Source organism: Haematobia irritans, chromosome 4 (genome assembly GCF_050003625.1).
Source record: "Haematobia irritans isolate KBUSLIRL chromosome 4, ASM5000362v1, whole genome shotgun sequence".
Classification (NCBI taxonomy): Eukaryota; Metazoa; Arthropoda; class Insecta; order Diptera; family Muscidae; genus Haematobia; species Haematobia irritans.
This window is the reverse complement of record NC_134400.1, coordinates 19,259,967-19,286,943: the sequence shown is the minus strand read 5'-3', so window position 1 is coordinate 19,286,943 and position 26,977 is coordinate 19,259,967. Positions and strand designations below refer to the sequence as shown.

Here is a 26,977-nt window from a genome sequence, read left to right as displayed (position 1 = left end):
AGAAAATTTTCTTACAAATTTTATTTCTATAGAATTTTTTTTTTTAATTGAATTTCTATAGAAAATTTTTTTAAAATTTTTATTTCTATAGAAAATTTTTGCAAAATTTTATTTCTATAGAAAATTTTTGCAAATTTTTATTTCTAAAGAAAATTTTGTCACAATTTTATTTCTATAAAAATTTTTGTCAAAATTTTATTTCTATAAAAAATTTTGTCAAAATTTTATTTCTATAGAAAATTTTTGCAAAATTTTATTTCTTTAGAAAATTTTATGTCTATAGAAAATTTTTGTAAAATTTTATGTCTAGAAAATTTTGTGGAAAATTTAATTTCTATAGAAAATTTTTGCAAATTTTAATTCCAATAGAAATTTTGGTCAAAATTTTATTTTTATAGAAAATTTTCTCGAAATTTTATTTCTATAAACAATTTTGTCAAAATTTTATTTCTATAAACAATTTTGTCACAATTTTATTTCTATAAACAATTTTGTCAATGTTTTATTTCTATAGAAAATTTTATCAATTTTTTTAAAGAAAATTTTGTCAAAATGTTATTTCTATAGAAAATTTCCCCAATTGAATATTCGTTTGCATGCTTGTACTCAATTTCTGAAAAAAAATAGCATACTTTCACAAACCTTTTCTTCCAAATGTGTTACACCCGATAAAATTTGATAAAATGTTGGAGTTTCCAATTCTGATGTTAAACTAATACAGTTATCCGATAACAGCCATTTGGACAAGACAGTTGAGACTCGGTTTTTCAGTATCCAGCTTTGAAATTGTTCAAAATTTATACGATCGGTTTGAGCAAACAACGAAACTGTTTCGTAGGGAAGTATATTAACCGTTTTTATAAAATCCGATTTTAGAATATAAGTTCCACTATCGTTGCAATATAAATTCCAAAGAAATCTGGAAAAAGGAACAAGACAAATTTTTTTTAATGTTATTTGCATTAAGTTAAGGTGAAATATGGACTTACTTGATTTTCTCATCCTCTGATCCTTTTGTAATAAGCACTAGACCACATAAAAGATCTTTAAACGATATACCCTTTGATGTACCACCACAAGCGGCGTACAACAAATCTGTAACATTGGTTGGTACACCCTCGAACAGAACATCTTGTTGAAATGCATTACGACTTAGATAGAAACGGCCAACGCCAGCGGATTTTTTAAAGGCTTCCTTAAGACGTCTTAGTTCAGATTCGGAAACTAAAAAACAAAAACAAAGTTAACATTCATGACTATTTACATTTTTTAACATTCCCAAATTGTCAATAATATAACAAATAACAAAAGGCTATGGGCTTGCAACCACGGATGCCACTCGATTAAAAATAATCTACCAAAAGTTATAGAAAATTTTACCAAAAAACTACGAAATAAACAAATCTTATGACATTTTTGATTTCTATAGAAAATTTTATCAAAATTTTATTCCTATAGCAAATTTTGTCAAAATTTGTTTAAATAGATAAAAATTTTCTATAGGAATAAAATTTTATTCCTATAGAAAATTTTTATCTAAATTTTATTCCAAAAGGTGGGTACTAAGTTCGAGTTTAGCCGCTAAAATCGCTAAAGTGAAAACTAAATCAATAAGAAAAAGGCATAAAATTATACATATTTGTTGCAATTTTTTTTATAACTTGATGGGGAAAAGCCCAAAGCAAATTTTCACAATGTTTGTATTCCTTAAAATGGATTATTAAAGAAAAGTAATCATGAAAAAATTACGATTTTAGCGGCTAAACTCGAACTTAATACCCACCTTAAATCAAATTTTGTCTAAATTTTATTCCTATAGAAAATTTAAATACTCGAAATTTTATTCCTATAGAAAATTTTGTCAAAATTTTATTCCCATTGAAAATTTTGTAAAAATTTTATTCCCATAGAAAATTTTCTCAAAATGTTGATCCTATAGATGTTTTGTCAAAATTTTGATCCTATAAAAATTTTGTCAAAATTTTATTTCTATAAAGTATTTGTGAAGTACCTCTCAAAATCTACTAAAACATCAAGAATTCTACCAATCTACAAAACAGTAAAAAATCTACCATTTTTGGTAGGATCCTACCAACTTTTTAATTGATTGATTAAATGTACATTTACATTTAGCTCCCATATAAGCCTGTCTCCATATTTGAATTCTTATAAACTTTTGTAAGACTGTGCGAGTATATAAATATAATTTCTAATAGTTGAGTTTATCAAAATTTTGTTAGTGAATATTTTTGGTTTTTCGCTTTTAGTGCTTTTGCTGTATACACCAAACATTTAAATCGTTTTCAATTACCAGATAAACAATATACATGAAAATTTTGATACTGATTGATTCACACAGTTTGAAATCTTATCTGTGACCAAAAAATCTTATATGACCATATATTGTTAATTTACTGTATGGTGTTATATGGCGGCAATTTTCCTATGACCTAAATATTTTTTTCTTTTTGAAAGTACAACATACGAAATTTTGTGAAAAATATAGAGAGAGATGGAGAGAACACTGGATATTCTATTGAAAGAATTGATTTTTCCCTTAGTACGTTTTTCAAGATGGATCTTTTCTTAATTAATTCAGAGAAACTATTATTTGTATTTCACAACAGACAATTAAAAAAAATTTTGTCAAAATTTTATTTCTATCGAAAATTTTGTCAAAATTTTATTTAAATCGAAAATTTTTGAAAAATTTTATTTCTATATAGAAAATTTTCTCAAATTTTATTTCTATAGAAAATTTTGTAAAAATTTGATCTATTAAAAATTTTGTAAACATTTGATTTCCATAGAAAATTTTGTCAAAATTTTATTTTTATAGGAAATTTTCTCAAAATGTTATTTCTATAGAAAATTTTGTCAAAATTTTATTTCTATAGAAAATTTGTCAACATTTTATTTCTATAGAAAATTTTGTATAAATTTAATTTCTAAAGGGAATTTGTTAAAATTCCTATATAACTTTTTGTCAAAATGTTATTTGCACAGAAAATTTTGTTAAAATTTTAGTTCTAAAAAAAATTTTGTCAACATTTTATTTCGTTTTGTTTGTTATTGTTGGCTTCTCTTCAATCGTTATTGTTGTTTTTGTAGCAAGTAGAGGATGTTTTTGTAGCAAGTAGAGGATGCTAATGAGGAATGTGGTAATTCCGAAACAGCTGTACATCCAACCATATTGCAGTCTATAGGGCTTTGCCTAAATAAATTTGACAAGCATACTTTTCCTCTGTTGGTTAAGCTACACTTGTAGTTTAGTCAATGCATGGCTTTAAGCTGAGATCAAAAACAACAATAAAATTTTATTTCTATAGAAAACTTTGTTAAAATTTGGTCAAAATTTTATTTCTATAGAAAATTTTGTCAACATTTTATTTCTATAGAAAATTTTGTTAAAATTGCACATTCTACATTGCAGTGAAACCACTTAGAGAAACTTTGAAACCCTCAGAAATGTCACCAGCATTACTGAGGTGGGATGCAAGGCGGGCATGCTAAATTTTCTCAAAATTTTATTTCCATAGAAATTTTTGGTAACATTTTATTTTTATAGAAAATTTCTTCTAAATTTTTTTCTAGAAAATTTTGTCAAAATTTTATTTCTATAGAAAATTTTGCCAAAATTTTATTTCTATACAAAATTTTGCCAAAATGTTATTTCTATAGAAAAATTTGCCAAAATTTTATTTCTAAAGAAAGTTTTGTCAAAATTTTACTTCTATGAAAATTTTCTCAAGATTTATTTCTATAATTAAAAATTCTGTTTCTGTGGAAAATTTTCTCAAAATTCTGTTTCTATTGAAAATTTTCTCAAAATTTTATTTCCATAGAAAATTTTGTCAAAATGTTATTAGAAAATTTTGTCAAAATTTTATTTCCATAGAAAATTTTGTCAAAAATTAATGTCTAAAGGGAATTTGTCAAAATTACTATAGAAATTTTTGTCAAAATTTTATTTGTACAGAAAATTTTGTTAAAATTTTATTTGTACAGAAAATTTTGTTAAAATTTTAGTTCTATAGAAAATTTTGTCAAAACTTTATTTCTATAGAAAATTTTGTCAAAATTTTATTTCTATAGAAAATTTTGTTAAAATTTATTTCATGGAAATTTTCTCAAAATTTTATTTCCATAGAAATTTTTGTCAACATTTTATTTCTATAGAAAATTTCTTAAAATTTTTTTTCTAGAAAATTTTGTCAAAATTTTATTTCTATTTTGCCAAAATTTTATTTCTATAGAAAATTTTGCCAAAATTTTATTTCTATAGAAAATTTTGCCAAAATTTTATTTCTATAGAAAATTTTGCCAAAATTTTACTATAGAAATTTTTGTCAAAATTTTATTTGTACAGAAAATTTTGTTAAAATTTTATTTGTACAGAAAATTTTGTTAAAATTTTAGTAGAAAATTTTGTCAAAACTTTATTTCTATAGAAAATTTTGTCAAAATTTTATTTCTATAGAAAATTTTGTTAAAATTTATTTCATGGAAATTTTCTCAAAATTTTATTTCCATAGAAATTTTTGTCAACATTTTATTTCTATAGAAAATTTCTTCATTTTTTTTTTTTCTAGAAAATTTTGTCAAAATTTTATTTCTATTTTGCCAAAATTTTATTTCTATAGAAAATTTTGCCAAAATTTTATTTCTATAGAAAATTTTGCCAAAATTTTATTTCTATAGAAAATTTTGCCAAAATTTTATTTCTATACAAAATTTCCTCAAAATTTTATTTCTATAGAAAATTTTCTCAAAATTTTATTTCTATAATTCAAAATTCTGTTTCTGTGGAAAATTTTCTCAAAATTTTATTTCCATAGGAAATTTTCCTAATATTTTATGTCTATAGAGAAAATTTTGTAAAAATTTTATTTCCAGAGAAAATTTTGTCAAAATTTTATTTCTTTGCTTTCTCTTTCGTTACAAGACCAGATATGTGCGAATACCAGAGGGCTTTGATAACATCATAAACTATATTTGATTTCTAATAAATATTCAAAAGTTTGACTTAGACACCAACAACAATGCCTCCATTTCTCCATTCTGCAATGATGTATTCACACTAATCTTGCCATAGTTCATTGACAGTTCGTTTTTTGTTACATTTGGTAACATGAACTTTGTGTGCATAATTTAGAGTTAAAAACCCCCAAAATAATCTAGACAACAAAGAAACTATATCGGTATAACCTATATCGCATTACAAGATTGAAAAAGGTGGTATATTACACGCAAGCTCGGATAACAAAACGTATAGCAGGTGTCAATAACTAATTGCTGGCATTGGAAAAAGCAAATATATAGAAAGATTTGTTGACTTAAATTGCATTTCTATTGTGACGTCACAGTGGGCCAAAATAGTAACCATCTAAAAAAAAATACTTTACAATTTACCCACTCCACATCCAACAATTCTGTTTGCGAAATCGCCAGAGGGCTTTATAAGTGGAAAACAATAACTACAAAAAGAATAAATTCTCCTTTGACAACTTCAACAACATCGGAATGGAAAGAAAAAAAACTAAAAATATAAAAGTAATCTAATGGGAAAAGATTACGAATATAGTATAAGCAAACAAAAACAACTAACAACTTGAAGGCAAGCGACGAAATCGAAGAGAGAACAGCAACAAAAGATAAAAAGAACTCTTTCTTTTTTATAAGGCAAAATAACCCATTTCATTGACCCTCTTTCATCGCCCCCTCCCAAAATGATGAATCTCTTCATAACAACAACAAAGCTGCAAACGACAAATTGTAGATGAGAAGAAGATACAAAGGAAATGGAGGAAGAAAAAAAACTCCCACCCGAGATATTAGTAATTTGTGATATATCTTGCTGCAACTCGTATGCGAATATTTAATACTTACCCCTTTTAACTGCATCCTCGTAATTGATACAGGTCTGTTTCGATTCTTTTGCACCCATTACGATCTTATAATGGGTGGTGGTATTTCTGTTAGTGGGACGGAACTGCCTGGCTAACTGCACTTAGCCAGCTAGTATGGAATTCTGGAGACGACACTCACACATACATACCACTGAGTACTACCTTTTGAGAAATTACAACAAAGGTTACAACTACGACGTCTGTTTTTATTCTTTTGCTTCACTTTTTTTTTACAATATTCTCGTATCAATTTCTTTTAATTCTATGTCATAACAATTTGCTTGGTTTTTCATTTCAAACTAATTAACAATTTCTCCACATTATTTATTGCTACACTATAACATCGAAAAACCATCATAATAACACGCAAAATCACTTTTCACTACGAAAATCTTCAAAACCTTATGGGCCAGACCTAATTTTTGTTTTGTAAAGTGCAGTGGTTGGAAAATCGACTACGGATTTAGTTAAAGAATCGATATCTTTGTCCTATCGATAGTGGTATTTTTGTTTTTATCAACTGATTTCTCTGGTACGACCACACTGAAATTCAGTGTACAATGAATGGTACGTTCTCACTTGGCACGAAATCTCGATATTTAGAATTAAATTCTCTTTACATATCTCTTGTATTCCTACTGAAATGCCGAGAGTAATTTTTTCACGATTATTTTTCTTTAATAATCCATTTTAAGGAATACAAACTTTGTTAAAATTTGCTTTGGGCTTTTTCCCATCAAGTTATAAAAAAATTTGCAACAAATATGCATAAAATATGCCTTTTTCGTGCTGATTAATTTTCAATTTAGCGATTTTAGCGACTAAACTCGAACTTAGTACCACCTTTACAGCGTGAACGTAATAAATTAATAGTCCATTCACATAATGCTCAAAGTAGTAATAGTAGTATACTATTTTTACACAATAATCTTATACTACGTTCACAATATGCATGGAATCCTCGCAAAAGAGGAATTTGGCCGAAATCCTCCTAGATTTCAGTAGATTTGCAAAACCTATCTTGAAATCCCCCATATTGCCTTGTGGTTTTAGTACAAAAAATACGTTTTTTGCATCCCTGCCCCAATTTTCATTGTAGATGAATGTCAGTGCTGCCGCTAGTGAAAAATTGAGTGAAGTAGATTTTGGAAAAAGTGGAGTAGATTGAATAAAATTGAAGTAGCATACATTTTTGAAAACAAAACAATAGAAATCATTTTATTATACCCTCCACCATAGGATGGGAGGGTTCCGTTTGTAACACATCGAAATATTGCTCTAAGGCCCCATAAAGTATATATATTTTGGGTCGTGGTAAAATTCTGTGTCGATCTGAGCATGTCCGTCCGTCTGTTGAAATCACGCTAACTTCCGAACGAAAGAAGCTATCATCTTGAAACTTGGCACAAGTACTTGTTATTGATGTAGGTCGGATGTTATTGCAAATGGGCCATATCTGTCCACTTTTACGTATAGCCCCCATATAAACGAGAAACAAATTTCATCCGATCCAGCTGAAATTTGGTACATGGTGTAAGTATGTGGTCTCTAACAATTATGCAAAAATTGGTCCACATCGGTTAATAATTCAATGATTAAAACCGCTATGTTCATCGTAATTAAAGGTATAGGAAAAACAATTATGTAATATGGGGAAAAATTTTAAAATATGAAGCAGAACAAAAAGTGAAGCAGATTTTTGGAAGAAGGAGTGACCAAGTAAATTTTGTGAAAATGAAGCAAAATACTTCGATTGAAGTAGTAGCGGCAACACTGATGAATGTGTATGTTTGTGCGTGTGCACATACGGGTTTGTGTTGATATATTTGAGAAATTTTTATGTTGGCCAAAAACGAACGTAACTCAATTGTTTGCTCCATACTTATCCTAAGTCAAAAGAGATTAATAGCTCAACGGCTAATTTTTTGTTAAAATCGCAATAAAGTTTTCTTAACTCGAAACCCAAACATTGTAACGACCACTTCTCGAAAACTTCCATTTTTGAGAAAACAGTCATTTAAAAAATAGCTGTTTTCTCGCAACAAGAATATTCCATATACAAAAAGTGCAATTTGGTCGAAAACTTCCTTATTTTTAAAACAATAGCTATTTGAGAAATGACTTTCACGTAAAAGGAACCCTGCCAGCATTCCAAAGTTCCACTTCATCCTCATCGCTGCCACAGACTCGTAAGTGACACTGCAACAATCGCCAACAGCGACGGGGGAAGCGTATGAAAAAGTATGAAATGTACATGAAAGTATTTTGCCATAACTATTGTTACAAGAGCCATTTTATATTTTGTGAAACACCGAGCCCAATAATTTTTTTTTTAAAAAAAATCGATAATGGAGTGCTGAAAACATAGTTACTTCGCTTAAAATTGTAAAAGGTATATTGGTGAACAATTTTTGAATTTCCAAATAGAATAAAGTGATTGTTTTTCAGATATTTTACAGACACGCTGCCTCCATCGAGAATAAAAACACTGGCTGATAGACGCTGCGACATCCCTGCCAACATTTTTTGAATTTGGGGACTCTTTTGAGAATCCCCACTACGTCGAAAACAATCATATACGACATCAAAAACTCGTCGGAAAAGCGCCGTCACTATTGAGAAGTTGTACCACGCCAAGTTACTACAAAAATGTTTCGCATGAGTGCAATTATTAGGTGCCTTTATAGATCAATTTAGAATGACGCCAATAAGGGACCCTCCAAACAATCAGAAAAAGTGCATTTTAAGATAGTTGAAAAAGAATCATTGTGGTCGAGTAAAACACGTTTGTTTAGATATTTATTAATTTGATTAAACATTTACAAATTCTTAAAAATATAACATTTATACCACTATCACATTACATTTAACATAATTTTTGGCATTAATGATGATGTTGAGTTACAAGTAGCGAGTTACATGTTGCTGCGTCTATCAACCAGTGTTTTTATTCCATGGAGGCAGCGTGTCTGTAAAATATCTGAAAAACAATCACTTTATTCCATTTGGAAAATCACCAAATTGTTCACCAATATACCTTTCACAATTTTAAGCGTATAATCTATGTTTTCAGAACTTTATTTTCGTTTTTATTTAATTAAAATATAACAAGCTGGTTGCGCTTGGCGTTTCACAAAAAAATGGCTTTTTTAACAGTAGGGATGGCAAATTACTTGCATGTACTTTTTGATGTACCTTTTCATGATGGTTGAAGTGACATTTACGAGTCTGTGGTAACGATGAGGTTGAAATGGAACTTTGAAATGCTGGCAGGGATGTAACTTGTCACTTGTAAATCAACATCATTCTATTATTAATGAAAAAATGATGTTAAATGTGTTGTGATAGTGATATAAATGTTATATTTATAACAATTTATAAATGTTTAGACAAATTAATAAATTTCTAAACAATCGTGTTTTACTTGACCACAATGATTCTTTTACAAGAATCTTAAAATGCACTTTTTCTGATTGTTTGAAGGGGCTCATATTGGCGTCTTTCTAAAGTTATTAAAAATGGCACCTAATAATTGCACTCATGCGATACTTTATTGTAGTAACTTGGCGTGGTACAATTTCTCAATAGTGACGGCGCTTTTTCGACGTGGTGGGAATTCTCAGAAGCGTCGTCAAATTCAAAAAATTTTGGCAGGGAATATTTCATATACAAGAAGGAAAATTTGTTTCATAGTGTGAACGTGGTATAAGGTTTCCTTAAGTTTTATAATTTAATTCACATGTCATTCAAAGCACTTTCAAATTAGGTGGCACCGTGAACGTGGCGTTGACGTTGAATCGAAAAACAACCACCAAAAGAAAATAATCGAAAATTTGTGACACAAGGTTTGATTTTGTCATCAACGCGAGAGAGTTTTTCAGTTTTGTACAATAAAATCGTAAAACGTAAAAAAATACACATATATATAGTTATTTATTCGAGTGATAACGAAACATCGAAGACAACAAAGATTGCACATAGAACACAAAATCGGAAAAATCGAAAAGGGCAAAACTATACGTGATTTTCGGGTGAATCAATACGAAGAAAAAAAAACTAGTATAAGTCGCGTTGAATAATACTACACACAATACATTATGGCTAAAACATACGATTATCTATTTAAATTGTTGCTAATTGGTGACTCTGGTGTTGGAAAGACTTGCATACTTTTTCGTTTCTCAGAAGATGCATTTAATACCACATTTATATCGACAATAGGTGAGAAACACAAAGAAACGTTGCCGTTTATAACTTCTATTGAAGGAATTAAGTATTAATAATACAAAAACACTTTATTGGGTGATTAACAGTGTTGCCAATACATTTATCAGTTTGTGGTGCCCAAAATCGGAATGATGTCGTCAGAAATTCCCAATTCAAATAATTTCGTTTGGATATTTCTATTCTTTAATTATATAAAAAAAAAATATTGTAATATGTAGAATTTTTTGTGCCTATGAAATCTGTAAGGTATAGTTTGATGTTATAATCTAATGCCCGCCTTGCAGACACAGTCTCTCGACCGAAACACCAAAAAGTTTTAAGCTGTGGTTTATCTTACCTCAGTAATGTTGGTGACATTTCTGAGTGTTTTAAAGCTTCTCCAAGTGGTTTCACTGCAATATGGAACTCCATTCAGACTCGGCTATAAAAAGGAGGCCCCTTGTCATTGAACTTAACATAGAATCGGGCAGCACTCAATGATAAGAGAGAAGTTCACCACAGTGACATCACAATGGACTGAATAGTCTAAGTGAGTCTGAAATATCGGGCTGCCACAATACCTAACCTAACATGGAATCTAAAAACTGAAAATGACTTGAAAATGTCGAAATCCACCTTCGTATTTTCATATGTGGCTATTTATGTCGTTCATAATCGTTAATCAACTTTAAGTATTTTTTATTTACTTATTTTATTAAAAAAAAGCCAAACGTTCCTTTAGGGGTATAACACATTATACAATTTGAAATACATAGCAAAATAATAAAGAGACTGATTACCTTTGCCAAATACAACATAACTTGGACGAATTATCCAAGTTATCTCTTTAAAACCGAGAACATTATTGGTTTTCACCTTTAAAATACGAATTTAGTTCAGACCTTAAGCTCTTGCAGAGCTTGTCGCAGAAATCAATTATATTAAATACCACAGAACCAGTGGATTCCTTCACGTTCCAGAAAAATGAAAATGAACTTTTTGTTTGAAGAAAATAGCTGCCCTCCTTGCACATAACGAATCATTCTAGTTTTTGTCGAAATCCTAAACCCTTTTTCGGTGGAGTTTTATGGCCTTTCAATTGTGGTGTATAAAGCTTACATATGTACATGGTTTCATGCTTCGTGAGGACTTGGCTATAAAAAGAAAGTAATTTCTCATTGATATCTTCGAATCAGGAAGAAGAATCTGATTAAAAATGGGAAACTTTGAACGCCACATAATGCCCAGTCTCGTCAATCCTTTTGATTCGTTAATCTTGGAGGATAATAAGTATATAAATAATATAGTCCATTAAAAACACTATAATCCCCTCTTAAGGTCAGTATTAAGTTGGCATTATCGCGCTAAATTGGCCATTATTTCACGATTACTTTTCTTTATAATTCGTTTCAACGAAAATAAACATGTATTAGATCATTCCCCATCAAGTTAGAATAAAATTTGCAACTAGAAGATACCATTTTATTCTGTTTTTGCAGATTTACTTTTGATTTTAGCCGCTAAACTCGAACTTAATACCCACCTTAATCGAAAAAATGTATCATCAAACAAAAATCCCATACTTGACATTAAATTCTTAATATTGGCAACACTGCTGATAAGAAGAAGGAGGGGTCGTCGTCATACTTTGTGTGTTGGATTGTGCTTTCGTATCCAAACCAAAGTACACGACTACAAATAAATATATACAAAATAAGATAAACTTCCGCCGAAATAAATCCTCAGCATTAGTAGGAATAATGAAAATATGTTGCACATCAATGAGCGACTAGTTAGTCATTGGAGTGATAATAACCCGCATTTTGAATAATTATTCCAAACATTTTTTTATAGCCTCCATCTAAGAGTTGTCATTGTTTTAGTAACGAATTTATATATAGGTCTGAGATTTTATTTGTGACCGTACCAACTTGTTAACTATCCCCTTGAATCTTGTCCAACTTGGAACTTCGATAACTCAAAAAATTGCCAATAAGATTGCCCGATACATAGAAGTCTTTTGACGAAGATAAGTTTTTAATATATGAATCCGAATGCAATTGGTGCATAAAACTTATGTCTCCATATAAGTATGGGCCATATATTGAATAACTGATGTACATCATATTTATTACTGTCATCGGATAGAGGAATACCCTAAACCACATAACGGTCAGGATATAATAACTTTGATTTGATATTGATTTTATATTCCATAAAATATATACCAATCGACTCAGAATCACCTCCTGACTCGATCTAGCGCTTCGTATCCGTCCGTCTATCCATGTATTTGTTGTTCACAAGATTCATTTCATTTATTTCACAATTAGTAATACAAAGCCTCTCATAGGCCAATAAATATATTACTTAGCAAGAATACCTGAATACAACAAAAAATTCTTAATTTAATATAATTATCTAATTTAAATGATATAATATCTAATTTAAATGATTTAAATAAATATAGTATAAAAATATGTAAAAAATTGGTTTTTTGCACTCTTAATAATTTTCTGTAACACTAGTCAATTTAGCGGCTCCCCAAGCCTAACTACAAATTAGGCACTACTCCTCCCTAGCCTTGTGGAGAATTTTCCAGCTGCCCACCATCAACATGGATTCCGTAAGGTACACAGTACGACGACAGCCTTACATGCCATTTCGACACATATCAATAAGGGACTTAATCAGCCCAGGCCGTGTCATAGGACGGTCCTCGTGGCGCTTGACCTATCGAAAGCATTCGATACGGTCAACCATGCCAAATTATTTGAGGACATCGAGAATACGTCCCTACCGGCAGGAGTGAAACGTTGGGTGCTGAATTATATGTGTGGACGCCAGTCGTACGTGGAATTCAGGGACAAAAAGTCGAAACCCCGTAGATTTAAACAGGTAGTTCCCCAGAGTGGGGTGATATCTCCGGCACTGTTTAACCTCTACCTGTCCTCGATTCCACGCCCACCTGACGGCGTCGAGATTGTATCATATGTGGATGACTGTACAATCTTGGCATCTGGGCCCAATGTTGATGACATCTGCGATCGTTTAAATGTCTACTTAGCTAATCTTACCAGTTATTTCACTGCGAGAAACTTGAGGATATCCCCCACCAAATCCTCAGCCACACTATTCACTACATGGACGGCAGAAGTGCGCAGGCAGTTGAATATTAGTGTCGATGGCGAAATAATTCCGACCACAAATTACCCCAAGATTCTTGGGGTCACATTCGACAGCCTTTTCAGGTCGTCTGCCCATGCCACTGCAATTTGTAATAAGCTCCGTGGTAGAAACGAGGTCCTCAAGTCACTTGCCAGCAGTACTCGCCCGATTTTCCCAAATTTGGCCATAAAACCCTTATTTATCAATTGATCTTGCTCAAAGTTGCCTTACTCTAATCTTCTATAGTATTAACTATATGTGCCAAAAATCATGGAAATCGGTTCAGATTTAGATATAGCTCCCATATATATGCATCGGCCGATTTTCCCAAATTTGGCCATAAAATCCTTATTTATCAATCGATCTTACTCAAAGTTGGCTTACTCTAATCTTCTATAGTACTAACTATATGTGCCAAAAATCATGGAAATCGGTTCAGATTTAGATATAACTCCCATATATATGCATCGCCCGATTTTCCCAAATTTCCCATACATGTGTATCACCCGATTTTCCAAAATGTCATAATAGCCTTATTTATTAACCGATCTTACTGAAATTTTGCACAAGGTAACAAAGTAATCTCCTGTAATATTAACCAAAACTGCAGAATATCATCAAAATCAGTTCATTTCCATATATATGTATCGTCCGTTTTTAAAAAATGTTACTTTATTTTTGACCATAATAGCCTTTTTTATTAAGCCATCGTAATCAAATTTAGCACAAGAAAACCTTCTGTGGTATCAACCAAACCTGCAAAATGTCATCCAAATCGGTTCAGATTTTGTTATAGATCCCATATATATGCATAGCTACCAAAATTTGGCCACAATACTCTTATTTATTAACCATTGTTACTAAAATTTCAAATTTTGATGTATCATCGTAGATCGTAGTTAGACTTACATGTAGCTCTTACATAGATATATTTCCCGATTTTTACAAATTTGGATTAATTACCCAGACTAATTGAGTGATTTGCTTTTTTTAATAATGGACTTAATATTAGTGGCCTACTAACTCTGTAGGTGCAGAATCAACTTTAGCTATTAGACATTTCTGTTAAGATTGTGATAAAACTCCAGTAAACATGTACCACTTAATGTTCTTAAATATGCGGTTTATCTCCCAAACCTATACCAATGATACCCCCACAAATGCTTATGTTTACCAATTCAGTGGGGGTGGTTTAGGGTATTATAAAGTCGGACCCGTCCGGCTTTCTACTTTACTTACTTGTTTTTGATTAAAAATAACTTAGCTATTAGACATTTCTGTTAAGATTGTGATAAAACTCCAGTAAACATGTACCACTTAATGTTCTTAAATATGGAAATGCGGTTTATCTCCCAAACCTATACCAATGATACCCCCACAAATGCTTATGTTTACCAATTCAGTGGGGGTGGTTTAGGGTATTATAAAGTCGGACCCGTCCGGCTTTCTACTTTACTTACTTGTTTTTGATTAAAAATAGTTCTTTGATATATGAATCGGAATATCCATATCTTAAATATCTTTCTACGGTGGACCTATTTCTTTCGAGGAGCACTGTGTTCAATCTGTAGGAGATTTTTTAATGCTTTCTTCAGTTGTGTTCATAAATAATATAAGCATATAAGCTGTGTTGAAACGAATATGCATATACGTATTTAATTTCTCACACATAGTTCATACGTTGCCACTGGTAGTGAGCTTCTCTTCCGTCAATAAGTGCTGCCTGATTCTATGTTTAGCTCAAAGGTAAGGGAATCGGGTAATAGTATTCCATAAGCAACTTTTAGGTAAACAACTCTACATACCGATTTTGGCTCTTGGGGTCTCTCCTTGTCCAAGAACTGCAGTCCACTTATTGGTGAATGTTTATATCAGTATCTCATAATACAAGGAAACAGTCCGTTGTTGAGTTCTTGAAAGCATCGATTCTACAGGTCCACTGAAAACGGGAATTTCATCTAAAGTGTAATCGACCTTTAGACCTTCCCCATTTGATTTTCATCATCCATATGAATTTAGACTCTGTCAATAACTGAAACATTTGCGATTTACATTATGCCGGCAGCATCAATTTTTAGATGCGCCGTATCACACAGTGGTGTAGGGTATATAGAGACCTATCTCTGTGTATATGCATGTGGGTCAATTTAAATTGCTATAATTAAAAAAAAGGAAAATTCCTTTACTCTGCAAGGCAAAAAGAAAAAAATCTATACAAAGAATTGCTCGTGCCTTTCCACCACTCCCAACAAAGAAACATCATCATGCACTAGACTAATTTGAAATAGTTTTGAATCAATATGTATAGCGTTTAAATAACCATATGTATATATGAGAGAGTGTTCTTGGCAATTTTAAATTTCTGTCATAGCAGCTAGTCTCCCCAACAGCATATTGTATGACTTGGCGTGACTTGTTGGTATTTGCTCCTATTACCCGTTACTCCGTTCCCTGTCCTTGTATTTCTTTAGTAAATTATTGACGATTTTACTTGTATGCACTTTAATCGGGAAACGCTACTAGTAGGATAGGATATATCCAGAGTGACTTTGTGATGAGGCGAGTAGATATGGCGGTTTGATTAATTTGGACCAAAATTATTTTGGCCTCGATTTCTATATATTCTGAATAATGGCCTCGCATTCTTTATAGGTTTGGTTAGGTTAGGTATAGTGGCTGCCTGGTATATCAGGCTAACTTAGACTATTCAATCCAGAAAGAAGCTCACCACTGCGGTATCACAATGGACTGAATAGTCTAAAGTGAGCCTGAAATATAGGGCTGCCATCTAACTTAACCTTCATGAAAATGGGGCTTAAATTAATTTCGATATGTGGTATATTTCTCAAAAAACTAGACGCGATTTTCACAAAAATCAAAAGTCGTATATATTTAATAATATTTTTGTTTTACGTTAGTCAAAATAATGCTATTTAGAAACAAGTAAGGAAAGTCTAAAGTCGGGCGGGGCCGACTATATTATACCCTGCACCACTTTGTAGATCTAAATTTTCGATACAATGTCACATCCGTCAAATGTGTTGGAGGCTATATATAAAGGCTTGTCCCAAATACATACATTTAAATATCACTCGATCTGGACAGAATTTGATAGACTTCTACAAAATCTATAGACTCAAAATTTAAGTCGGCTAATGCACTAGGGTGGAACACAATGTTAGTACAAAAATATGGGAAACATTTAAATGTGAAGCAATTTTAAGGAAACTTTGCAAATGTTTATTTATGATTTATCGCTCGATGTATGTGTATTACAAGTTTAGGAAAATTAGAGTGACTTTTACAACTTTTCGACTAAGCAGTGGCGATTTTACAAGGAAATTGTTGGTATTTTGAACATTTTTGTCGAAATCAGAAAAACATATATATGGGAGCTATATTTAAATCTGAACCGATTTCAAACAAATTTGGCACACATAGCTACAATGCTAATTCTACTCCCTGTGCAAAATTTCAACTAAATTGGAGCAAAAAAATTGGCCTCTGTGGTCATATGAGTGTAAATCGGCCTAAAGCTATATATTGGAGCTCTATCTAAATCTGAACCGATTTCAACCAAATTTGGCACGCATAGCTACAATGCTAATTCTACTCCCTGTGCCAAATTTCAACTAAATCGGAGCAAAAAATAGGCCTCTGTGGTCATATGAGTGTAAATCGGGCGAAAGCTATATATAATATAATAATATTATAATATAATAATATTATCCAATTAAAATTTTAATTGAATTTAAATAAAAGTTATTAGTACTATTTTTTAAATTAAATTTTTGATTTACGTTAGTCAAAATAATGCTACGCAGACAAAAATATAATAATATTTTTGAAATTAAAATTTTAATTGAATTTAAAAAAAAATTAATTCTTTAATCGGCGCTGGTGACTAGCCGAGAATAATCTAAAGGCCGCTATTACCCAGCAAAAACTCTCATTACCCGGTAATCTTGTAGGTAAGCCTATTTAAAAATTAATAACTACTTATTAATTGGCATCGCTTCGGATTACATTTACATACGCATGTCCTAGGAGGAAAGTACTTCTCCCCAGGCATATTTTCGGCCATAAAATAAGTAGTGCATTTAAAGCATATAATCACCTAATATGTAATGACTTATTCGTAGATACACCCAAGCTTGCAAAATAGCCACTTATTGCCTCAGGCGACCAAATCCCGAAAATAATGATTTCTATCGCCGATTACAATGGATCAAAATATGGCGAGTGATGCTGTAATAGGAGAACTACTTGAATAGAAATAGAATATTGTATAAATAAACAAAAAATCTAATAAATAATCTAAATAAGATTACACTCAAATTAATTTCACAATAGAAATAAATGTAGGTTGTTTAAGGGAGTTGAATTCGTGAATTACGTTATAATATATCCAATAGCCAATTCACATAAGGTTCGAAATCTACTAAAAGTGGATTTTAAGTCTCCTTTTTATAAGGCAAATGACATTTGAAATTTAGTTTAAGCGCATTTTGGAAGTGTAATGTCAATGAGGTATAAGAAAGCATTTATTTAAAACATAATATGATAATGTCATTAAACACAATTATTATGAAATATTTGTGATAAAAAATTCTTAACGGAAAAATCTTCAGAATTACCGTTACATTACATATTCTTTTTGATTTTTTATGTAAGTGCTCGATTATGTGAATAATTATATTAACTACAACTGCCTAAAAATTTGAGAATAACAATTCAAAAATTACCGAGAAGTATTTATTTTTGTCATTACAAGTTAGTCATTATAACTCGCCGCAATGTAATGCAACGTGTAATGACAGCTTTACTCCTGGTAATGTCAATTGTAATGAGATGTGCTTACCTAGTTTTTGCTGGGTATGTTGATGGTATACAAATGGGTCACATCGGATCCGGTTGAAATTTGGTACGTGGTGTTAGTATATTTACTCTAATAGCCATGCACAAACTGGTCATGTCACGGTTGCCACTCGATCCAAAAATAATCTACCAACATTTAAAGAAAATTTTGCCAAAAAAAAACTATTAAATAAAAAATCTTCTTTTGGTTCCTGTAGAAAATTTTGTCAATATTTTATTTCTAAAGAAAATTTTGTCAACATTTTTTTCTAAGAAAATGTCAAAAAAAAAAAAAAAATTATAGAATTTTTTTTCCTAGATAACATTTTATAAAAATTTTATTCCTAGAAAAAATTTGCCAACACTTTATTCCTAGAGAAAAATTTGTAAACATTTTACTCCTATTGAAAATTTTGTCAAAATTTTATTCCTATAGAAAATGTTGTCAAAATTGTATTCCTATAAAAATGTTGTTAGAATGTTATTCCTATAGAAAATTTGTGAAGTCCATGGAGAGAAATATTTCGCAAAATCTACCAAAACATCAAGAATTCTACCAATCTCCCAAACAGTAAAAAGATCTACAATTTTTTGTAGAATTCTACCAATCGTGGCAACCGTGATATCAGTCCATAAATATATACATATATCCCCCATATAAACCGATCCACAGATTTGGCTTTTGGAGTTGTATATACTTGTTCATATAGATTTTATCAATATTTAAAGAAATATTTTTTTTATTTATATTTTTAATTCTTAAAATAGAATAAACCACAAAACCGAAAATAACACATATTACCGGCCTTTACGTGGGTATTAACATTTTACATGAATCAAAACGATGATTTAATATTTTTAAATTAGTTGCGTTTTAATTTCTATGAACATTTTTTATTGATCAAATCTATTTTCTATAATTCTAATTTAATCTTTTCTTTTTTTTAGGTATAGACTTTAAAATTAGGACTATCGAATTAGATGGCAAAAAAATTAAATTACAAATATGGTATGTATTTACAATTATGCCTTTCACGTTTTTACTCAAAACGGTTTGTCCAATCGCTATGCATGATGATATTTATAAATAGAACAACCACATTTAAGTGAATTAAAAATATTTCTATTGAAATAATATAAAGGTCTATGACGAAAAAACTCGAAAAGTCCAAAGGAGAATCTTCGGACAATTCATCAAAGCGTCGAATGTCTCGACGCCAAATATAGACTTTTCTATAATCAAAAAGATGAAAATAGAAAAATTGATTTTGAAAATTTGAAATAAAGTCAAATGGTTAAAATAAAAAAAATAAAAAACAACTAAATTGACCTTCTTTGCTGCTCAATAGTGGTATCTGCTTGGTCAGATTTGTTAAATGTCTTAATTAACTAAGATCAGTGATATTTATAGTTTTTTCGAAAGTAATTTTATTTCTTTGTCCTTTTGAAATAAAGCTAAATTATGTTTAATTTTAATTTTTTAAGCTCAATTTAATAAAAACTTTGGTGTGGGGATATTTAAGAATTTAAAGAAATGAAAAAAATTTAACTCTAACTTGTGACTCACTTTCATCATCATGCATTATGATAGACCTACAATTTGTAATAGATATTTTTATTTGTTACTCATTTACATATTTCTTCCATAGGGACACTGCTGGCCAGGAGCGTTTCAGAACAATTACCACCGCATATTACAGAGGCGCCATGGGCATAATGTTAGTTTATGATATAACTCAAGAGAAATCCTTTGAGAATATTAAAAACTGGATACGTAACATAGAAGAGAATGCTTCAGCGGATGTGGAAAAAATGTTACTGGGAAATAAATGTGAACTAAATGAAAAAAGACAGGTAAGTGAATGTCAAAACGGATACACAATAACATATTTTGTGTAATAAAATGAGTGAAGTTAGGTATCTCATATTAGGTGAATATTGAACTGCTCACACGGTTGCCACTCGAGACAAAAATAATCTACCAAAATTTTGAGAAATTTTTACCAAGTAAAGAATCTTATTTTGCAAAATTTCATATCTGTTAATTTCTCAAAATTTTATTTTTATAGAAAATTTTGTTAAAATTCTATTTATATAGAAAATTTTGTCAAGAAATTTTATTTCTATAGCAAATTGTGTCAAATTTTTTTTGCTATAGAAAATTTTGTCAAAATTGTATATCTATAGAAAATTGTGTCAAAACTTTTCTATAGAAAATTTTGTCAAAATTGCATTTCTACAGAAGATTTTCTCAAGAAATTTTATTTCTTAGACAATTTTATCAAAATTTTATTTATATAGAAAATTTTGTCAAAATTTTATTTCTATAGAAAATTGTGTCAACATTTTTTTGCTATAGAAAATTTTGAACTGCTCACACGGTTGCCATTCGAGACAAAAATAATCTACCAAAATTTTGAGAAATTTTTACCAAGCAAAAAATCTTATTTTGCTAAATTTCATATCTGTCAATTTGTCAAAATTTTATTTTTATAGAAAATTTGGTTAAAATTTTATTTCTATAGCAAATTGTGTCAAATTTTATTTGCTATAGAAAATTTTGTCAAGAAATTTTATTTTTATATAGAAAATTTTGTCAAGAAATTTTATTTCTATAGAAAATTTTGTCAAGAAATTTTATTTGTATAGAAAATTTTGTCAAAATTTTATTTCTATAGAAAATTTTGTCAAAATTTTATTTCTATAGAAAATTTTGTCAAAATTTTATTTCTATAGAAAATTTTGTCAAAATTTTATTTCTATAGAAAATTTTGTCAAAATTTTATTTCTATAGAAAATTTTGTCAAAATTTTATTTCTATAGAAAATTTTGTCAAAATTTTTTTGCTATAGAACATTTTGTCAAGAAATTTTATTTCTATAGAAAATTTTGAACTGCTCACACGGTTGCCATTCGAGACAAAAATAATCTACCAAAATTTTGAGAAATTTTACCAAGCAAAAAATCTTATTTTGCTAAATTTCATATCTGTCAATTTGTCAAAATTTTATTTTTATAGAAAATTTTGTTAAAATTCTATTTTTATAGAAAATTTTGTTAAAATTTTATTTCTATAGCAAATTGTGTCAAATTTTATTTGCTATAGAAAATTTTGTCAAAATTGTATATCTATAGAAAATTGTGTCAAAATTTTTTGCTATGGAAAATTTTGTCAAAATTGTATTTCTATAGAAAATTTTGTCAAAATTTTATTTCTATAGAAAATTTTGTCAAAAATTTATTACTATAGAAAATTTTGTCAAAATTTTAATTCTACAGAAAATTTTGTCAAAATTTTAATTTTATAGAAAATTTTGTCAAAATTTTATTTCTATAGAAAATTTTGTCAAGAAATTTTATTTCTATAGAAAATTTTGTCAATATTTTATTTCTATAGAAAATTTTGTCAAAATTTCATTTCTATAGAAAATTTTGTCAAAATTTTATTTCTATAGAAAATTTTGTCAAAATTTTAATTCTATAGAAAATTTTGTCAAAATTTTATTTCTGTAGAAAATTTTGTCAAACTTTTATTTCTATAGAAAATTTTGCCAAAGTTTTATTTCTATAGAACATTTTGTCAAAATTTTATTTCTATAGAAAATTGTGTCAAAATTGTTTTGCTATAGAAAATTTTGTCAAGAAATTTTATTTCTATAGAAAATTTTGAACTGCTCACACGGTTGCCATTCGAGACAAAAATAATCTACCAAAATTTTGAGAAATTTTTACCAAGCAAAAAATCTTATTTTGCTAAATTTCATATCTGTCAATTTGTCAAAATTTTATATTTATAGAAAATTTTGTTAAAATTTTATTTTTATAGAAAATTTTTGCAAAATTTTATTCCTATAGAAAATTTTGTCAGAATTTTATTTCTATCAAAATTGTATTTCTATAGAAAATTTTGTCAAAATTTTATTTCTATAGAAAATTTTGTCAAAAATTTATTACTATAGAAAATTTTGTCAAAATTTTAATTCTACAGAAAATTTTGTCAAAATTTTAATTTTATAGAAAATTTTGTCAAAATTTTATTTCTATAGAAAATTTTGTCAAGAAATTTTATTTCTATAGAAAATTTTGTCAATATTTTATTTCTATAGAAAATTTTGTCAAAATTTCATTTCTATAGAAAATTTTGTCAAAATTTTATTTCTATAGAAAATTTTGTCAAAATTTTAATTCTATAGAAAATTTTGTCAAAATTTTATTTCTGTAGAAAATTTTGTCAAACTTTTATTTCTATAGAAAATTTTGCCAAAGTTTTATTTCTATAGAACATTTTGTCAAAATTTTATTTCTATAGAAAATTGTGTCAAAATTGTTTTGCTATAGAAAATTTTGTCAAGAAATTTTATTTCTATAGAAAATTTTGAACTGCTCACACGGTTGCCATTCGAGACAAAAATAATCTACCAAAATTTTGAGAAATTTTTACCAAGCAAAAAATCTTATTTTGCTAAATTTCATATCTGTCAATTTGTCAAAATTTTATATTTATAGAAAATTTTGTTAAAATTTTATTTTTATAGAAAATTTTTGCAAAATTTTATTCCTATAGAAAATTTTGTCAGAATTTTATTTCTATAGAAAATTTTGTTAAAATGTTATTTTTTTATTTCAAAAGAAAACTTTTTTAAAATTTTATTTCTATAGAAAATTTTGTCAAAATTTTATTTCTATAGAAAATTTTTTCAAAATTTTATTTCTATAGGAAATTTTGTCAAAATTTTATTTCTACAAAAAATTTTGTCAACAAATTTTATTTCTATAGAAAATTTATTTGGGCAAATCCCTATAGACTGCAAGATGGTTGGATGGTAATTCCGCTTTGCCCAAATAAATTTGACAAACATTCTTTTCCTCTATTGGTATTTGGCAAAATCTACCAGAACGTCAGGAGCCGCCGTGGTGCAATGGTTAGCATGTCCGTCTTGCATACACAAGGTCGTGGGTTCAATTCCTGCTTCGACCGAACACCAAAAAGCGGTGGATTATCCCACCTCAGTAATGCTGGTGACATTTCTGAGTGTTTCCTAGCTTCTCTAGGTGGTTTCACTGCAATGTGGAACGCCGTTCGGACTCGGCTATAAAAAGAAGGTCCCTTGTCATTGAGCTTAACATGGAATCGGGCAGCACTCAGTCATAAGAGAGAAGTTCACCACAATGGACTGAATAGTCTAAGTAAACCTACCAAAACGTCAAGAACAACCAATCTACCAAACAGTAAAAAAATCGACTATGTTTGGTAGAATTCTACCGACTGTGGCAACCGTGTTCACTATCTTTTTATAATGCACAACCTGGGGCCAAACATTATTTGCAAATGTTCAAGTAGAAATGCCCTTAATGCCTTAATTTTCACAAAATTTTCTAAAGAAATAAAATATTGACAAGATTGTCTATAGAAATAAAATATTGACAGGATTGTCTATAGAAATAAAATATTGACAAGATTGTCTATAGAAATAAACGTTTGGCAAGAAATAAAATTAAAAAATCACAAAATATAAAATTTTTAAGGAAGTAAAATTTTGACAAAATGTTCAGAAGTTAAATTTGACAAAATTCCATATAAAAAAATATTGACAAAATTTTCTTTAGAAATAAAATTTTAACAAAATTTTCTATAGAAATGAAATAACAATGACAAAATAAGATTTTTTTGTTTAGTAGTTTTTTGCTTAGTTTTAATCATTATGTGTAGAAACTAATTAAATTTTATTATGCTTTTTGTATTGTTTTTTTTTTCACCATTTTAGGTATCACGAGAGCGAGGTGAACAATTAGCAGTTGAATATGGCATTAAATTTATGGAAACCTCAGCCAAGGCCAGCATTAATGTGGAAGAGGCTTTCTTAACATTAGCTAGTGATATTAAAGCGAAAATGGAAAAACGAATGGTAAGTATCAGATGCCATTTTTTTTTGTATATGAAATCAATATATAATTTATTATTTATTAACATCACAAAATACAGGAAGCGAATAATCCCCCCAAAGGTGGTCATCAATTAAAACAAAATGATCATAGAAAAGCAGAGAGTTGGTTGTCAAGGTGCAGTCTACTTTGACGAGGTAAATACAACGATGAATGTAGTTTTCTATCCTCTTGTTAGGTTTAACAAGAACTTAAACTTTTCTATGTAATAATACTAATAATAATATTAAAAAAAAAGATATAACAATAATAATAATAATGAAAAACAAAACAATGATATAAACAAATTATAAGAAAACAAAAGAAAAATACAAAAATACTAAACGAAATAAATAGAAACAAATAATCATATTTAATTTATAGATTTAAAGCAAATTTTATCGCAGAATGTCTGAGAAAATAAATGCACGAATTAAAATAAATCTAAACTTAAAAAAAGCAAACAAAAAAATACGAAATTCATTTAATTCAAATAATGCAGAGAAAAAAAATGAATTATACAAAAAAATGTGGTCAATAGTAATAAATAGTGTGCATGATTATTAAATAAATACATATGTATATTTACATACATATACATAAATAATAAAAAAAAGCAAAATGAGCAACGTACCGTTAATAAAAAACATAAAAACCAAAATAAATAAACACTAAAACACATTGCAATTATTACATATTAAATATTTATAGATGAAATATAACAATTATACACAAGCTAATTAAATTCCAACTCACCTACTGAATGTACCCATGGCGATGTAGAGGCTTCTAACAATTAAACTGAATCTGATCAATTTCTATAGCAATAAATATTATGCTATTGCTATTTTTGTTTTTGTTTGTTTGTTTTTTTCTTCTTGTGTATAATAGTCGAACATTTTGAATTGCATCGGAGTATAATAATCTAATCACTTTCCACGATTATCGACTTTATTTGCAAAGCCGAAAAGTTCATGTAGACTTTTGGTGAAGAGCATCTTAAAACAGAGGTTCGGGTATTTGTTGTGTGTTGTCTCAAGTTTCACCCCTACACTACACGCACAAATATCATAACAACGTGCGAAAAATTAGAAGAAGAATAAACATAAACAATAAAAATTGACTAATAGGATATTAAAGTAATTGCCTAAGCAGTTTTATTTAATAAAAAAAAAAGAGAAAAAAAATAAAATTAAAACTTTTTGACAAAAAAAAAAAAAAACGAAGTCGAAAAATTAATTTAAAAAAAACGACCAAACTCATCTAATTGAACTTGAACGGAAAAATTTTAAAGTAGGATTTCAGTTCAAAAAGGAATGTGGTGAGACCTTTTTATGTTAACAATTCATCAAAAAAGTCGAAAGTCACAATCTCATCAGACAATTTTTTAATTTTGCAAAAGTCCAAAAAATTGGATTTTTAAAAATATGAAAAATATCCTCTTTTTTCTAAATTTAAAAAAGGAAAATTCGACTTTTTTAGGTGACATCTTGACTTTTTAAAAATATGAACAAATAATCTTTTCAAATTGTAAAAAAGAGGAAGAGTGAAATCTGGTTCATAATATTTTTGTGACATCTCTGAACAAACCTAACAGTTTGTGCTTCGTTTTAATAAAATATATTCGATTGAATTCAATATCTTTGTTAGGGCTTTAAAATGTTGCATGTGTGGGTGCATGTGTTTAATGATTGTTTATTTCTCATTCATTGTTAATTTTGTTTTTCTCCTCTAATTGTACCCCACTGAGAAAATTGTGCGAAATTCGAATAAGACTTTTCTTAACAACTCTCTGTCTATTACATTACATTTATACACACAATACTATAAACATTAAAATATTCTTAATATAAAGTTAAAAAAAAACAATGTTTTTATAAGAGATTTTATTTTCCTTAATTTAAGTAAAAAAGAACTCAATGTTTTCTAAAAAAATAAAAATAAAAACGAACATGCCATCTAAAATACTAAAAAGAAAAATATAAAATTTTATACTGCGCACAACTTCTATTTTTTTAACATTCTCAATTTTTCCCCCACTTATTTTCCTAGAGGCGAACAAATTTTCTTCTGCTCTATATAATTTTGATTTAAGCATTCTTCGTACTCATTAAGTTATCTTTCTTTAATTTTTGTAGCATTTTGTAAATCTCTAAGCGGGGTTGTGTAGATAAATATCACCTTTGTATAATATTATATATAATATAATTTTTTTATTTTTATTTTTTTTTTCATTGTGTAATTTTGTTTAAACGGTGCTTATTATTTGAATAATAAAAAAACAAAAACAAATATTTCGTTTGTGTGAGATTTTCGTTGTTTTGCAATTTTACTCTCTTGTTTTAATAATAATATTACAAAAGAAAAATGCATATAAAGAATATCACAAGAAATATTTTAATTAACCCTGGACAGTCATCCTTCGTCAAAATGACGACGCGTAATTTCATTTTCGATTTAAAATGCATTTTGGTCGATTGGGAAATGATAAATTTAAGTTATACCAATTTAAAAATTTTATGAATTTTTGTGTTATAATAATTAAAAATAAATCGAATGAGAAAATAAACTCAATTTTGGTTCTCATTTTTGCTCGCAAATGCAAATTATAGCGTCTTGAAATAAGCCGTAGTCAAAATGACGAAGGATGACGTTAATGTACAAAAAATAAGGATGACTTTCCAGGGTTAATGGGAAAAGATAAGAAACCATCACAATGGCTTTTTTTGTTGGTTATATTAAAAACCGAAATAGAGTACTACATAAAATACACATCTATGTATATGTACATGAAGAAAATACGAAACAAAAGAATAAAAAAGAAGAAAACAATTAAACATCTACAATTTGATATTAATTATTTAGTATTTATAATTGTAATAATTATACTTATACAATTTTATAAAAATATTAAA

At 28.7% G+C, this 26,977-nt stretch overlaps 2 protein-coding genes and 1 long non-coding RNA gene across 4 annotated transcripts in view; 1 reads left to right on the top strand and 2 right to left on the bottom strand.

Moving 5' to 3' along the window:
- Usp32 (Ubiquitin specific protease 32) overlaps positions 1-6,353 on the bottom strand; it is a 30,561-nt gene extending 24,208 nt beyond the window's left edge. For both annotated transcript variants that reach the window (XM_075303510.1, XM_075303511.1), the window contains exons 1-3: positions 5,890-6,353; positions 990-1,224; positions 643-919 (exon numbers count right to left, since the gene is read on the bottom strand). In XM_075303510.1, coding sequence (XP_075159625.1) covers positions 643-919; positions 990-1,224; positions 5,890-5,947 — 570 coding nt within the window. In that variant the 5' untranslated portion in view covers positions 5,948-6,353. The remainder of the gene's footprint in view (positions 1-642; positions 920-989; positions 1,225-5,889) is intronic.
- A 2,338-nt stretch (positions 6,354-8,691) lies between these two features.
- Positions 8,692-9,181, bottom strand: LOC142232819 (uncharacterized). The gene is made up of 2 exons (XR_012721218.1): positions 8,947-9,181; positions 8,692-8,889 (listed from the first exon to the last, which is right to left on the bottom strand). It is a non-coding gene; the product is annotated as an uncharacterized LOC142232819 (long non-coding RNA).
- A 524-nt stretch (positions 9,182-9,705) lies between these two features.
- Positions 9,706-26,977, top strand: Rab8 (RAS oncogene family member Rab8). The gene is made up of 5 exons (XM_075303509.1): positions 9,706-10,130; positions 19,089-19,149; positions 19,790-19,994; positions 23,906-24,046; positions 24,124-26,977. The coding sequence occupies exons 1-5, from the start codon at positions 10,007-10,009 to the stop codon at positions 24,214-24,216; spliced, it is 624 nt and encodes a 207-aa protein (XP_075159624.1). The 5' UTR covers positions 9,706-10,006; the 3' UTR covers positions 24,217-26,977.